This window comes from Zophobas morio, unplaced genomic scaffold (genome assembly GCF_036711695.1).
Source record: "Zophobas morio isolate AGI-343-1 ecotype UQ-CSIRO unplaced genomic scaffold, CSIRO_AGI_Zmor_V1 ptg000025l, whole genome shotgun sequence".
Classification (NCBI taxonomy): domain Eukaryota; kingdom Metazoa; phylum Arthropoda; class Insecta; order Coleoptera; family Tenebrionidae; genus Zophobas; species Zophobas morio.
In genome coordinates, this window is record NW_026972130.1 from 610,321 (window position 1) to 623,288 (window position 12,968).

General features: G+C 49.3%; 3 protein-coding genes and 1 non-coding gene across 5 annotated transcripts; 2 read left to right on the forward strand and 2 right to left on the reverse strand.

Moving 5' to 3' along the window:
- Positions 1-5,007: 5,007 nt before the first annotated feature.
- Positions 5,008-5,126, forward strand: LOC135135954 (5S ribosomal RNA). The gene has a single exon (XR_010281640.1). It is a non-coding gene; the product is annotated as a 5S ribosomal RNA (ribosomal RNA).
- A 1,099-nt stretch (positions 5,127-6,225) lies between these two features.
- Positions 6,226-6,597, reverse strand: LOC135135789 (histone H2B-like). Its single transcript, XM_064064909.1, has one exon. The coding sequence runs from the start codon at positions 6,595-6,597 to the stop codon at positions 6,226-6,228; it is 372 nt and encodes a 123-aa protein (XP_063920979.1).
- Positions 6,598-6,859: 262 nt separating this feature from the next.
- LOC135135862 (histone H2A-like) lies at positions 6,860-11,667 on the forward strand. 2 transcript variants are annotated; one of them, XM_064064982.1, is made up of 3 exons: positions 6,860-7,280; positions 9,564-9,589; positions 11,539-11,667. In XM_064064982.1, exons 1-3 carry the CDS (start codon positions 6,917-6,919, stop codon positions 11,572-11,574), a joined length of 426 nt encoding a protein of 141 aa, XP_063921052.1. In that variant the 5' UTR covers positions 6,860-6,916; the 3' UTR covers positions 11,575-11,667. The 2 variants fall into 2 exon arrangements, with proteins under 2 accessions (XP_063921052.1, XP_063921051.1); XM_064064981.1 differs by lacking the exons at positions 9,564-9,589; positions 11,539-11,667 and adding an exon at positions 10,561-10,703 and having other exon boundaries at positions 6,860-7,284.
- On the reverse strand, positions 7,747-8,198 carry LOC135135864 (histone H4-like). Its single transcript, XM_064064985.1, has one exon. The coding sequence runs from the start codon at positions 8,196-8,198 to the stop codon at positions 7,887-7,889; it is 312 nt and encodes a 103-aa protein (XP_063921055.1). The 3' UTR covers positions 7,747-7,886.
- Positions 11,668-12,968: the final 1,301 nt, after the last annotated feature.

Genomic DNA, 12,968 nt, shown 5'->3' on the forward strand with positions numbered 1-12,968 from the left:
TTTCCCCGGTTTCGGGATGAAAATGACGTGGGCTTCTTTCCACCTAGCTGGAAAAAGACGGAATTTAAACATTGCATTAATTATACCTGCTAGTGCGACGATGGCTTCGTCGGAGAGGTTCTTCAATGCTTTGTTCGGGATGCCATCTGGGCCTGGGGCTTTCCTGGGTTTGAGGAGTCGGATGATTTCGCGGATTTCGTCGGGATGGACTTCGCGGATCTGGTCGTCTTCGTCGGGTTCTGCCATTCGAATTTCTTCGACGGTTTCCTCGACGAGGTCCAGGTGCTCGTCATCTGCATCAGGGTCGATGTTCGTCTGGCATTGGTTCTCCAGACTGTGAGCGAAGGCGGCGGCTTTGTCCTCTTCTGTGAAGACGATGCCGTTGTTCGCGCTGTGGATCGGTGGAAGTGGCCGCTTGTCGCTTCTCAGCGCATTGGCCATTTTCCAGGTCGATCCGTCCACGGTGTTCAGGGATTCTAGTCGTTGTTCCCACTGCTCGTTCCTAAGATTGAGCAGTGCTCGCCGGACTTCCCATTGGAGGCGGTTCGCTGCAGTCCGGTCGTCCTGTTCTCCAGTTCGTCGTGCTGTTCGTCTGGCTCTGTTCTTTTCCCTGATGAGATTCGCGATACGCTGTGGTATCGCGGGCCGTTTGAATGGCCGCACAGGGCGTCGAATTGAGGTCGCGTCGATGGAGGCTCGGATACGATTTTCGTAGTCCAGGGTTGCTCTTTCGACTTGCTCGCTGTCCTGGAAATTCGTTACAAACTCACCAAAGTTGCCCTTGATATGTTCGGCGAATTTCGTCCAGTCCGTGGTCGTGATTATGTTGGCCGCGGGATCGTTGGGTTCGTTCCCGATGCGCATAATCACCGGGAGGTGGTCGGAGTGGAGCTCGTCGACGACGTTGACGTCCACTTCGTGTCGGAGATTCTTGACGAGGGCAATGTCCAAGACATCACCTGGTGCATCTGGTCGGGCTCGGTGGTAGAACGTCGGTTCCTCGGTGGAGATGACGTCTACTTCCGCGGTGTTATGGAGGAAGGTTAGGAGACGCCTTCCGTTCGCGTTGTTCTGGCGGCTGTGCCAGTCCGAATGCTTGGCGTTGAAATCGCCAGCTGCGATGGTGGCCTCTTCGCCTGCGACGAGGTCAGCGATGTCTTCAACCTGGAGCGTGTTGGAGTTGTTGTAACAAGCGATTAGGCGCAGAGGCCCTCTCGCAGTCACAACGGTTACCGCCGTCGCTTCTAGTTGTCGGAGATCGGGGACGTAAGAAGAAGAGTGTTTAATCTCTTTTCTTACGTAGATGGCCGTTCCTCTCCCGTTTCCGTCCCGTCGTTCCGTTCGGTGCAAGGTGTAACCCGGCATCTTGGGATCTCGGGAGTCCCACAGGAGGTTCGTCTCGTTGACGAGGATGGCATCGAGCTGGTGGTCTTCCATGAACTCTTCGAGTTCATAACGCCCGCTCCGGAGTCCATTGGCATTCCAGAAGGCGATCTGTAATGAATTTACAATTAGTGGCGTACTACCCATCTAATTTTTAAAAAGGAGGGGAAGGAATGCCGCCATTTTCTCCGCCATGGACTGCGAGTCCTTGGCGGCGGCGATGGCGGTCATCAGTTGGGTCTTCTGGAGCTGCAGGTCGGCCTGTTGGCGAGCCGTGAGGGCGACCTTCTTGGGAACGGGAGCGGGTTTAGGTTTTGGGGTGGCCTTGGGGAGGGCACCGCGTTTGGGGGCGGCGGTCCTGGGGGCGGTCGTCTTGGACGATGTGGGAGGCTTCTTGGAAGCCTTCTGTTGCTGCGATTTGGGAAACTTGGGACACCCCTTGTAGCTGGCCGGGTGTGGCCCGCTACAATTCGCGCATTTCGCGGGCTGCCTGCGTTGCTTCTCGCAGTCGCTGGTCTGGTGATCGGCGCCGCACTTGACGCAACGGTGTTCGGCCCTGCAGTTCCGCTGGGAGTGGTGGAACCGCTGGCAGCGGTGGCACTGGGCAGCATCCTTCCTCTTATGGGGCTTCTCCACCTTGACGGAGAGGCCGCAAAGTGTCTTCACCTCGAAAACTTCGGCCTTCTTGGCCATAGGCATCTCGGCGAGGACGAGGGGCATCGGGCGGTCGTTTCGGCTCATCCGACTGACCTGAATTGGTTGGAGACCCAGAGACTCCAGGTCTTCCAACACCTCCTGGCTGGCAACTCCTACGGCGATGCCGCGGATGACTACGCGGAGAGTTTTCTCCTCCGGGAGCGTGAAGGTGTGATACTGCACCTTCATGTTGTCCAGAAGTCTTACCAGGCTTCTGAAGTCGCTCACCTCGACCGGCTGAATGCGCACCCCTTCCGGGGTGGATTTCGCCTTCGAATACCGGATGGAGTTATCCGTCATCCGACGCGAAACTTCTGACCATCTCTGGCCGTCCCGCAGGATTATGGGCGGAATCCTGCTTTTCGGGGTGGTTGGGGGACGTGGTGTCACCACGGGGACCTCCGTCTCCATGGTCTCCTCCTGGGGCTCGGGCCGGGGCTCGGCGGGGGTCTCGTCGACGACCGGGGTGGTCTCGGCGGTGGTGGCGGGCTTGGCCCTGGCGGTGTCCCGGCTTGGGCCTGCCGGGGGCTGGGGCTGGGGCTTCTTTTGCTGCTTGGCAGCATGGGGGGCTGTCTGGGGCTTGGCATTTTTCTGCTGCTTCTTGCCAGCAGCAGATGGGGCTGGCTTCTCCGTGGCCGCGGGCTTGGCTGGTGGCTTGGGCTTCACGGTCGGGGGCGGAGACGCAATTTTCGGCTTTTTGGCCGAAGTGGAAGGCGTGGGGGCTTGCTCCTCGCCGCTAAGGGCGGAGAACATATTGCCAGTCGTGAAGACTGGCTGGGGGGTGGGGGTGGCTGGCCTCTTTGCGCCAGCTCTGGCGGTGGGGACCTCCTCGAAGGGGGATTCCAGGGGGGCCTCTTCGGACGTGATGTCCATGGACTCGTCCGAGTCCGAGGTGTCATCGTCGGTGGAGGTCTCGGCCGGGGTGTAGACCTCCTCCATTTTCTTCTCGATCCTCGAGATCCTTCTGGCATGCTTCTTCAATGCTGCCTCCATCCTGGACACGATGGCCAAGATTCTCGACAGCATGGCATCTCCTGGGGCCCCTGCCTGCGCCATGGTGGCACTGACAGAGCCTGGGACGTGTTGTGGTTGCGAAATTATTTGTGCCACATCGACCACTAATCGCTTTGAAAAAAAGCAGCGTAGCCGATGGAAAACGTTGCGAAACGTTGCACAAGGGATGCTAGCGATAGCGCGCTGAAAAGCACAGTAACGCAGCGAACTCGGTGAACTTCACTGGAGCGTTGGGTCACAGCACGACGGCAGATTCACAAAAGCAAAAAATATGCAAAAGCAAACTCACCACCGGAACAGACAACCTTCCTCTCCAACTGACGACTCACGACATAGTGGCGAAAACGACGTCTAAGTGTCCCCGACGTAAACCAAGCGGACTGTAAACTAAACGCGCGACTTTGACGGAATTCGCTCGAAATCGGCGGCCTCGCGCTCGACTTTCGGGTGATGACATCGTTCTCTTTTCGCCGTCACCACCGCCTCCTTGTCGTTAGACGGACGAAACACGGCCTCAGACCTTCCTCGACGTTTATTCGAGTATTTTTCGACGAAGCGGGAATCGGCGAATCGGCAGGGCGTCCGTCCGGACGCTCGCTCGAAGAAGACCTTGTCAAAAGTCGAACAACGTACCGAAGGTGGACGTCGACGCTCCGACGTCCGTCGTCGCCGCCACCGTGACGACGCTTCGACGAGGTGAGCCTCCGTCCATGCTTTCCGGTTTTTTACACCCTCGGGGACGATCGGAAGACGTTTTCTCGTCAAAAAACGCCTCCGAAAGAGGCAAGGTACGGTCAAAATCGTCACCGCTTCGAAGCGACTCTTCCGATTTCGACGATCTCCTGGGGCACGGGGGGCTCCTTCGACGTAGATCGTCGAACGAAAACGACGGAACGGACTTTCGGCCGTCCTCCGGTGGCGGTCTCGTCTCTGTACGAGGATGGGAACATTAAAAATTTCCATGTCGAAGGCGCGACGAGATGATTCGGTCTCGTCGTTTCCTCGTACCTCGAAACGACGAGGAAATTCGGATTTTTTTTATTTTTTTCCGTACGAGATCGATCGACGATCGAAATTGCACGTCTGACGAAAATTTCCTTGCGGATTTTTCCAAAAGTTTCTTCGTTTCGAGTGTCGTTTTCGAGCCGGGACCGAGCGCGGAAACCCGCAGCACCGCACCGACGGCGAACGAAAATTCTTTCTTCGATTCACGTACGATACGTTTTCTGTCTTTCCTGTGGCCGCTTTTCATAGTTTTATTTTCTTTTTTTTTTCCTTCTTCTTTCGAAGATCTGAAAGACTACATTCTATGGAGTTTATTTAATCTATTATTGTTTACAGACGAACGAACTTCGAACTATTTTAACATCTTTCAACTATTATTTTTTAATTCAATTCACTTACACTTTCATTATTATATTATCAAGGCAAGTGTTTTTCAAAGCATTCATGAACCATCGAGATACGGCGAATTTATGACGGCGGTTGTTTGTAAAATATTGCAAATGCTGCTTTTTGGGTTATATTTATATATATGTTGTCCAGGACTTGTTTTTTACGTATATTTACGATTACATTCACACACAGGTGGCCAGGTGGCGGTAGGGTAATTAATCCGGCGGACGAAGATGGTTTATGGTTTGTTTTTACCTACGTCCGCCGTGATTGTGCCTTATGTGCCTGGTTCGTCTCTTTGTCGGTCTTGTCGTCCTTTCCCTATCCTGTCGGTGGCATTCGTCTGTTAGTTGTACGTGCGTGATGTGCTTGTTTGTTTGTTTTGTATTTTGTGTTGCAGACCGCTGCGCTGTGCTGCGCTCCTCGATCTTCGATGTTCGTTCGTCGGATCTTGGCACTTTTGCTTCGACGTTTCGACTTCTCGGATCCATTTCTACTCATTTTTTACCCTTATCATCAGGCAACGGCCATACCACGTTGATAGCACCGGTTCTCGTCCGATCACCGAAGTTAAGCAACGTCGGGCGCGGTCAGTACTTGGATGGGTGACCGCTTGGGAACACCGCGTGCCGTTGTCTTCTTCTTTTTGTTAAACTTTAGTTTTTAGTAAAAAAAAAAACGATGTGTTTATTATAAGTGTGTCATAAGTTAAGCTAGTTTTTAATTTAGAATTTAAGTTAGTCGCTAAGATTTTCCACTCGCGTCCTTCGACTCGAAATTTTCAAACATTCCGCTCCCGCCCGATTTTTTGTTTTTCTTTTGCCCTATTGCGAACACCCCCCTTATTCTTTTTTTTTTTTTTTTTTTTTTTTTTTAAGTCCAAAAAATAATTTACAAGTCCAGATCAGATCGAGGTGTCGCGTAACGACACTCTACTAGGTTTATAAAATAATGGATATTTATGTCTGCGACGATAAAATAAAATTTAAAGCACGACGAGAACTTATAAACGAACGCCGTACATGGACAACGAGATCAGAATCATTCAGGAAGACTCGAAAAGAAACGAATCGATGATTAAATATCTTTTAATTTGAAATTTATTCACGCTCGATCGTGAAAATGCAAAAAAACGGCCGTTTTGTTAGGAACATGCGTTATTTATCGTACGCGAGTTCCTCGAACAGACGGCCAGTATAGATTTGCATCAGTTTCGTAATTCTAGTATTAAAATAATGATAAAAAACGCGACCGTTTTCTTCTCGATCTTATGATTTCCTGATAAAATCGATCGTAGAGAGCACAGCGCTTCGTTATGAAGAAATAAATAATATAAATTCCTTCTTGCGGCGGGGGGAAAAAAAGAAAGAAAAAAAAAAAACAAGTACGTTCCCGTGACCTGACTTATTTACATATCGTATAAAAATCGATCGATAAAAATATAACGCTGTTTTTTAACATAGCTTCATTTCGAAAACCTCTAACCGAAATCGATCGCGGACGGAATTTAAACATCGCACACCCCGAAACGAAAAGTATCATTTTATTCGTTCATTTTAATAATCGAATAATAATAAAGGGGAAAGAAACATTCTCGAGGTTCGTTAATCTCTTATTTGTAAGGAATGCGATTTGTGGTTCTGAAAAGAACCGATTTGTTTGTTTGTTGTTGTTGTTTTTTTTTTTTTTCCGGAAAGATGGACGACGGACGACGACAGAAATGATAACAAAATCATTCTACTTGGAGCTGGTGTACTTGGTGACGGCTTTGGTACCTTCGGAGACGGCGTGCTTGGCCAATTCACCGGGCAAGAGGAGACGTACGGCGGTCTGAATCTCCCTGCAGGTGATGGTCGAACGTTTGTTGTAGTGGGCGAGGCGGGAAGCTTCGGCGGCGATACGTTCGAAGATGTCGTTCACGAAACTGTTCATGATGGACATCGCCTTGCTCGAGATACCGGTGTCGGGATGTACTTGTTTCAACACCTTGTAGATGTAGATAGCGTAGCTCTCCTTCCTCCTGCGCTTCTTCTTCTTGTCGCTCTTCGAAATGTTCTTTTGGGCCTTTCCGGCCTTCTTGGCGGCTTTACCGCTAGTCTTGGGTGGCATCTTCGAATATTCGATAAGAGTTTAACAGAACAGAACAGAACGCAACGCTACGCTCGGTTCTCGACGAACGAATAAAAATATCACCCCGCGTGCGACTACTTTTATAACGGACCGTCTACCGACTCAGGCCACGCCCATTCGTCCTAGCCTTCCTATGCGCCGAACTGAACCGACCGCACGGAGGGTATAAAGCCTAAGCCGCGACCGCCGGTCCGATACATAACCGAATAACGCAGCAGTCGATTACGTGTCTCGTCGTCGCCGCTCGTCGCTCGATCATCTTGTTTATATTTCGTTTTTCGCAAGAAAATTAAAGAAAATGTCAGGACGTGGAAAGGGAGGAAAAGTCAAGGGAAAGGCGAAGTCCCGTTCGAGCCGTGCCGGTCTTCAGTTCCCCGTCGGCAGGATCCATCGTCTCCTCCGTAAAGGAAACTACGCCGAACGCGTCGGTGCCGGAGCTCCCGTCTACCTCGCCGCCGTCATGGAATATCTGGCCGCCGAAGTTCTCGAGTTGGCAGGAAACGCCGCCAGAGACAACAAGAAGACCAGGATCATTCCCAGACATTTGCAGTTGGCGATCAGGAACGACGAAGAGTTGAACAAGCTCCTTTCCGGAGTGACGATCGCCCAAGGCGGCGTTCTGCCCAACATCCAGGCGGTCCTCTTGCCCAAGAAGACCGAAAAGAAGCCTTAAACTCTTTTCATTTTTTTTAAAGAAACGGACCGGACGGACGACCGCTTTACCGAGAAAAAAAAAGAAAAACAACAACCCACATCATCGGCCCTTCTCAGGGCCACTAATTTTTTTCAAACGATTAAATGCTCGCAAACTTATCTTAATGGAAAACAAACAAAAAAAAAAAAAAATGGAAAGAAAGAAAAGTACTTTATATGACACGAAATCGTTTTTCGATTCGAAAACGTTAATATTTTCTTATTGTTCGTTCATTTTTAAGCTTTCTCTCTGTCACTTTTCGTGAATTTTACTGCAAACGTTTAAAAATACGTGATTTTAATTTAATTTTTTTCGTTTTTCCATTTTATATCGTCATTATTATTTCTTTAAAAAAAACCAACACAACCAACCATTCATTCATTCATTCATTCATTCATTCATTATTTATTCTCGACATATAGTAAGCGAAATTTTTTATTCGTTAGAAAAATTTTGTGGTTCTGAAAAGAACCGTTTTTTTTTTTCTCCGATCTCGTTTGTTGTCGTGGCGTATATACGGAAAAGTCAAAGAATCAAAATCACCGACGATTAAATTTCTTGCTATTGCAAAAAATTAACCGCCGAAACCGTAGAGGGTGCGTCCTTGACGTTTCAAAGCGTAGACGACGTCCATGGCGGTGACGGTCTTACGTTTGGCGTGTTCGGTGTAGGTGACGGCGTCACGGATCACGTTCTCGAGGAACACCTTGAGGACGGCTCTGGTTTCTTCGTAGATCAACCCGGAGATACGTTTCACACCGCCGCGACGGGCCAATCTTCTGATGGCCGGTTTCGTTATGCCCTGGATGTTGTCGCGCAGGACTTTGCGATGACGTTTCGCGCCACCTTTTCCCAAGCCTTTGCCTCCTTTTCCTCTACCGGTCATCTTGGAATATCTTCGAAGAAGCTTGCGAGCGACGTGGATTCAGAACGGTGTTCGAAAGGGAACTGCGAAAATTACGAAATTCGGCGTCGTTTTATAACGTTCCCGAGCTACGCCCATTTCTGGTCCCGCTCGACCAATAGACACGCGCAGAGAGCGACTTTGTAGCGGTGAACGTTATATAAGTTCGCCGCGACCCTGTCGGCCGTCATTCTCGATCTGCGCATCGACCTGGCAGTATGTCTGTCAGCACGCGGTCCAAGTCACGTCGTCGCACCGTCACGATTCGTGCAACGTCGCCCCAGAGAGCTCCACCAGCAACAGAAGATCAAGCCGACGCCAACACGCAGCGAACCGGTGAGTCCAATTCAGTTTGTTCAGCTTCAGCTTCCTCCGCTTGTAGCAGTCCTTCGGGACGCGCTTCCCCTGCATCCACAGCCATCACGAACAACACCATGCACTCCAAATCCTCCACAGCATCCTCGTCAGCCTCCGCTCAAACGGTGAAACTCAGGTTTCATCTCAAAAATATCCCCGAAAAAGTGGCCCAACAAAAAACATTCTATAATCTCCTCGTCACCCATCTTAACGTGCGAGGAATCCACAATTTAATCATCAACCCCAACAAGACCGGCCTTCTCGTCCTCACCCAAATTCCTCCTTCTGACCTTCTCCACAAATTAAAAACCGCCACCGGCAGCAACATCGAGCTTATCGCGCTCAACTCCCCCAAAATGCCCCGACCACCATCCGAGAAAAAACCCGCCGTCTTCTCAGTCGTCATTAAATCCGTCGACTTAGGCACTAACGAACAGGACATTAGGGCCGAACTCGACCGCCGCAATCTCCCCTTCAATTTAATTTGGCGCATTAAGTCCAAAAAAACCAACCAATTCACCTCTCTCATAAGAGTGACATCTTCCGACACCACCACTATCGATTCCTTGCTAAACCAAGGAATCACCCTATTCGGACGACACCACCAGTGTGAACGGTCCCACCCCCCAACCCCCATCCCAGTCCAATGTTCACGTTGCTTCCAACGTGGGCACGACAACACCAACTGCCCCAACCGCCTCATCTGCCCCACCTGCCCTAACAACCACCCTCCCGGCAAATGCCCAACAACCGACCCCAAATGCCCTTTCTGCAAAGGAAACCACCCCGCATGGTCACTAAAATGCCCCAATTATAAGGAGTTCGCCGTCACCGACGAAACCCCGATAATGCCGCTCCACATCATAGACCCCCCCGAACTCTTCGCCGACCCCGTCGAGTCACCCGACACAGTCGCTCCCCCAGATCCCAGTATCATCCACCCCAAACAGCTCGTGGCCTACCTCACAGTTGTCCTCATGGACTTATTCCCCCTTCAACGCCCCCAAATCCAAGGAGTCATCGAAAAAACCTCCGCATCGTTCTTAAACCTCCGAACGAACATCAACCCGTCTGGCAACAGACTCCATTTCACCTTCGATGGCTAATCTAACGAACGCTTCTCAGCGTGCTGGCGACTCCAGCCAGCACGCCGCCACAGTCCCACCCCCCACCCCCGTGCCTAATCCAGTGCAGGACGCCCCCCATCTCATCAATATCTCCACCGTCAACATCGACGGAATAAAACGCAAATACCACTCTCTTAAACACTTCATCGAAACCGACCAAATTCAAATCCTGGCACTAACGGAAACAAAAACTTCCCGCCAAATAAAAATCAACAACTTCACAACCTATCACCGCCCCTCCAATATCCGAAACGCTCGAGGAACAGCACTGCTAATATCATCTAAAATACCTTCCTCGCCCCACATTCTACCAGACAATCTCGCAGACCTCGAAGCCACAGCCGCAAATGTCTTAATCCACAACCTCTCAATAACCATAATTTCTTATTATAACCCTCCGTTAGTAAACATATCAACCCCTCTGCTGCGATATTTCTCAAATCTTCCAAACGCCATCCTACTTGGTGACTTCAATGCAAGACACAAAGACTTCGGCGATCATAATTTCAACAGAAATGGCATCACATTAGTCAATAACCTCATTAACCTCCCCATCTACCGCACAAAAAATCGCCAACCCACCTTCACAAACCACCACGGCTCTTCAATCGTCGACCACATTCTCGTTACCGAGACACTAACCCCTCTAATAAACGAGACCTGCACAATAGGCACGACAGTAACCTCATTCCACCAACCCCTAACAACCCAAATTCTTCTGCCCGCCCCTCCTCCACCCCCAACATATGTACCCATATTCGACTTTAAACACGCCGACTGGCAAAAATACAAAAAACACATCGTAGAAAATCTCCCTCAAATCAATCCAACACGCGAGCCGGAAATAATCGACAATCAAGTCACACTTTTAACCGACATAATAACACAAGCAAAAAACACCACAGTTAAAATCAAACACATCCCAATAGACAAACGCCCGCTTCCGCAAAGAATTCTAAATTTAATCAAACACAAACGCAAACTCTTTCGAACATTTGTCAGAACCCGCGACCCCTTCATTAAAACACATTTCAATCGCCTCAATGCACAAATCCGCCGCGACATCAACCAGTACCGCGAAGAACAATGGTCAAACACGTGCGCGAAACTTGATTATAGAAACGGGAAAGAGTACTGGAACACCTTCAAAACACTAACCGGACAAAAACCACAAAAAACACATTACCTAAAACACAACGGTACATTCCTAACCTCCCACCAAGATCAAGCAAACCTTTTCGCGGAAACACTTCAAGCAATCCATTCAATTCCACAAAACCCCAATTTCAACCAAAAATTCTTCGACAAAGTCTCCCAAGAAATCCAAGATTTCCGCGAAAGCCCACCCAACTTTGCGCCACTACCCGACGATGACCTATCAAACCCAACATCTCCAGACGAAGTCTCATCCTTTATCAAAAGTCTAAAAAACTCCAAAGCCCCCGGCCCCGACGAAATAAAAGCCATCCTCCTGAAAAATCTCCCCGAACCCGCAATACTTGCCCTAACTACAATCTACAACAGCTGCATTTCCTCCTCCTACTTTCCAATAGCGTGGAAATCCGCTTCAACGATCATGATCCCTAAACCTGACAAGGACAAATACGACCCCTTATCTTATCGCCCAATTTCTCTCCTCAATATCATGGGCAAAATCTTTGAAAAAATCCTTGCATCACGTTTAGCCCCACTCCTCGAAACACACAACCTTCTCCCAGACCAACAATTTGGCTTCAGATCCCAACGCTCCACCATCAACCCCCTACTAGAATTCCACACAGATACCACCAGACACTCAAACCTCAAAGAGTGCACAGCCGCAGTCTTTTTAGACATAGAACGTGCTTTTGACAAAGTCTGGCACGACGGCCTAATCCATAAACTAATCTCCCTAAAACTCAACCCCGCCTTCATCCTACTCATGGACTCATTCCTATCCAACAGATCCTGCAATGTAAAAATCTCGAACACCAAATCCAGAAAAGTTAGCATAGACGCCGGGGTCCCCCAAGGCTCCGTGCTCTCACCCATTATGTATTTGATTTACTGCAGCGATTTTCCCTTTTCAGACAACACACGAACCAAGACCAGGATGTTCGCAGACGACACAGCCTTCTGGTCCTCCAACAAATGCCCCACCCGAGCCGCCGCCAACATCCAGCAGCTACTCCGAAAATTCGAGGAATGGGCCAACAAATGGAGAATCTCACCCAATCCCAAAAAATCCCAATCAATCCTCATTTCCTACCCACATGCCATACCCAAACAATACGCTTTCTCCCGAACCAATCTAACACTACACAACCAACCCATCCCCAAACAAAAAACCATCAAATATCTCGGTATCACCTTCTCCCAAACCTGCTCCCTCCTCGCTGACCTCGACCTCACCCTAAAAAAGATCCGAAACCGAGCCAACCTCCTATACCTAATCCGCGGCCGCATCCGCGGCTGCAACACAGAAACCCTGCTACACACCTACAAATCCTTCATCCGGCCCGTCATAGAATACCGAGCCCCCCTCTATGCTTCCCTCTCCCAACAAATTCTCAATAGAATCCTAACATCCGAACGAAAAATCCTACGCAGAATCCTCAAACTAGACTACAAATTCCCCTCCTCGCATGTTCACACCACCGCCAAAACTCCCACTATCGCTTCACGACTAACCGAACTCCAACAGAAATACATCCACCGCACCCTAAACTCCACCAACACAATAGCCATCCAAACTCTTCACACTTCCCACAAATACCCAACTAACAATAACCGCCTTCTAAACCGCATTCCCAAAATACCCAAAACCAAACACAAACACCCCCCAACAGCCCTACTATCCAAACTATACCCAAACCTACCCGAAGCCCTCCAGTCCATCGTCGAAGAGACTCCATTCTCTCTGAGATGATCCACCCCCCTCCCAAGGACCCGACCCCACGACCACTGTATATTGTATATATTGTAAATAAGTTTAAGTTTATAAACCACTATCCAATTTTTCAATTTTCAAATACATATTCTATTTAGTAATAGCTTTAATTATAAGAATGAAATGTAAATATCTTAAGGACTCGATGTAAACCTGTGCTGAAAAGGCCCTAAGCCTCAGCTGCACCACTTATGATTGTAATTAGACTAAGAACCCCACTGTAAAACCCATATTATAAATAAATGTATTTGACTGTTGACTGACTGTCGGCCGTTATTTCCAGTCAACGTGTTCGTAACGTCCGTCTGCTGCGTGTTCGTTCGTCGATCGATTTTAATC

Coding starts and splice junctions, on each gene's coding strand:
- LOC135135789 (XM_064064909.1), bottom strand. CDS start 6,597: ATGCCACCCAAGACTAGCGGTAAAGCCGCCAAGAAGGCCGGAAAGGCC.
- LOC135135862 (XM_064064982.1), top strand. CDS start 6,917: ATGTCAGGACGTGGAAAGGGAGGAAAAGTCAAGGGAAAGGCGAAGTCC. Junction 7,281..9,563: donor CTTGCCCAAGAAGACCGAAA/AGAAGCCTTAAA, acceptor TGGACTTATTCC/CCCTTCAACGCCCCCAAATC. Junction 9,590..11,538: donor AACGCCCCCAAATCCAAGGA/GTCATCGAAAAA, acceptor TTTTAGACATAG/AACGTGCTTTTGACAAAGTC.
- LOC135135864 (XM_064064985.1), bottom strand. CDS start 8,198: ATGACCGGTAGAGGAAAAGGAGGCAAAGGCTTGGGAAAAGGTGGCGCG.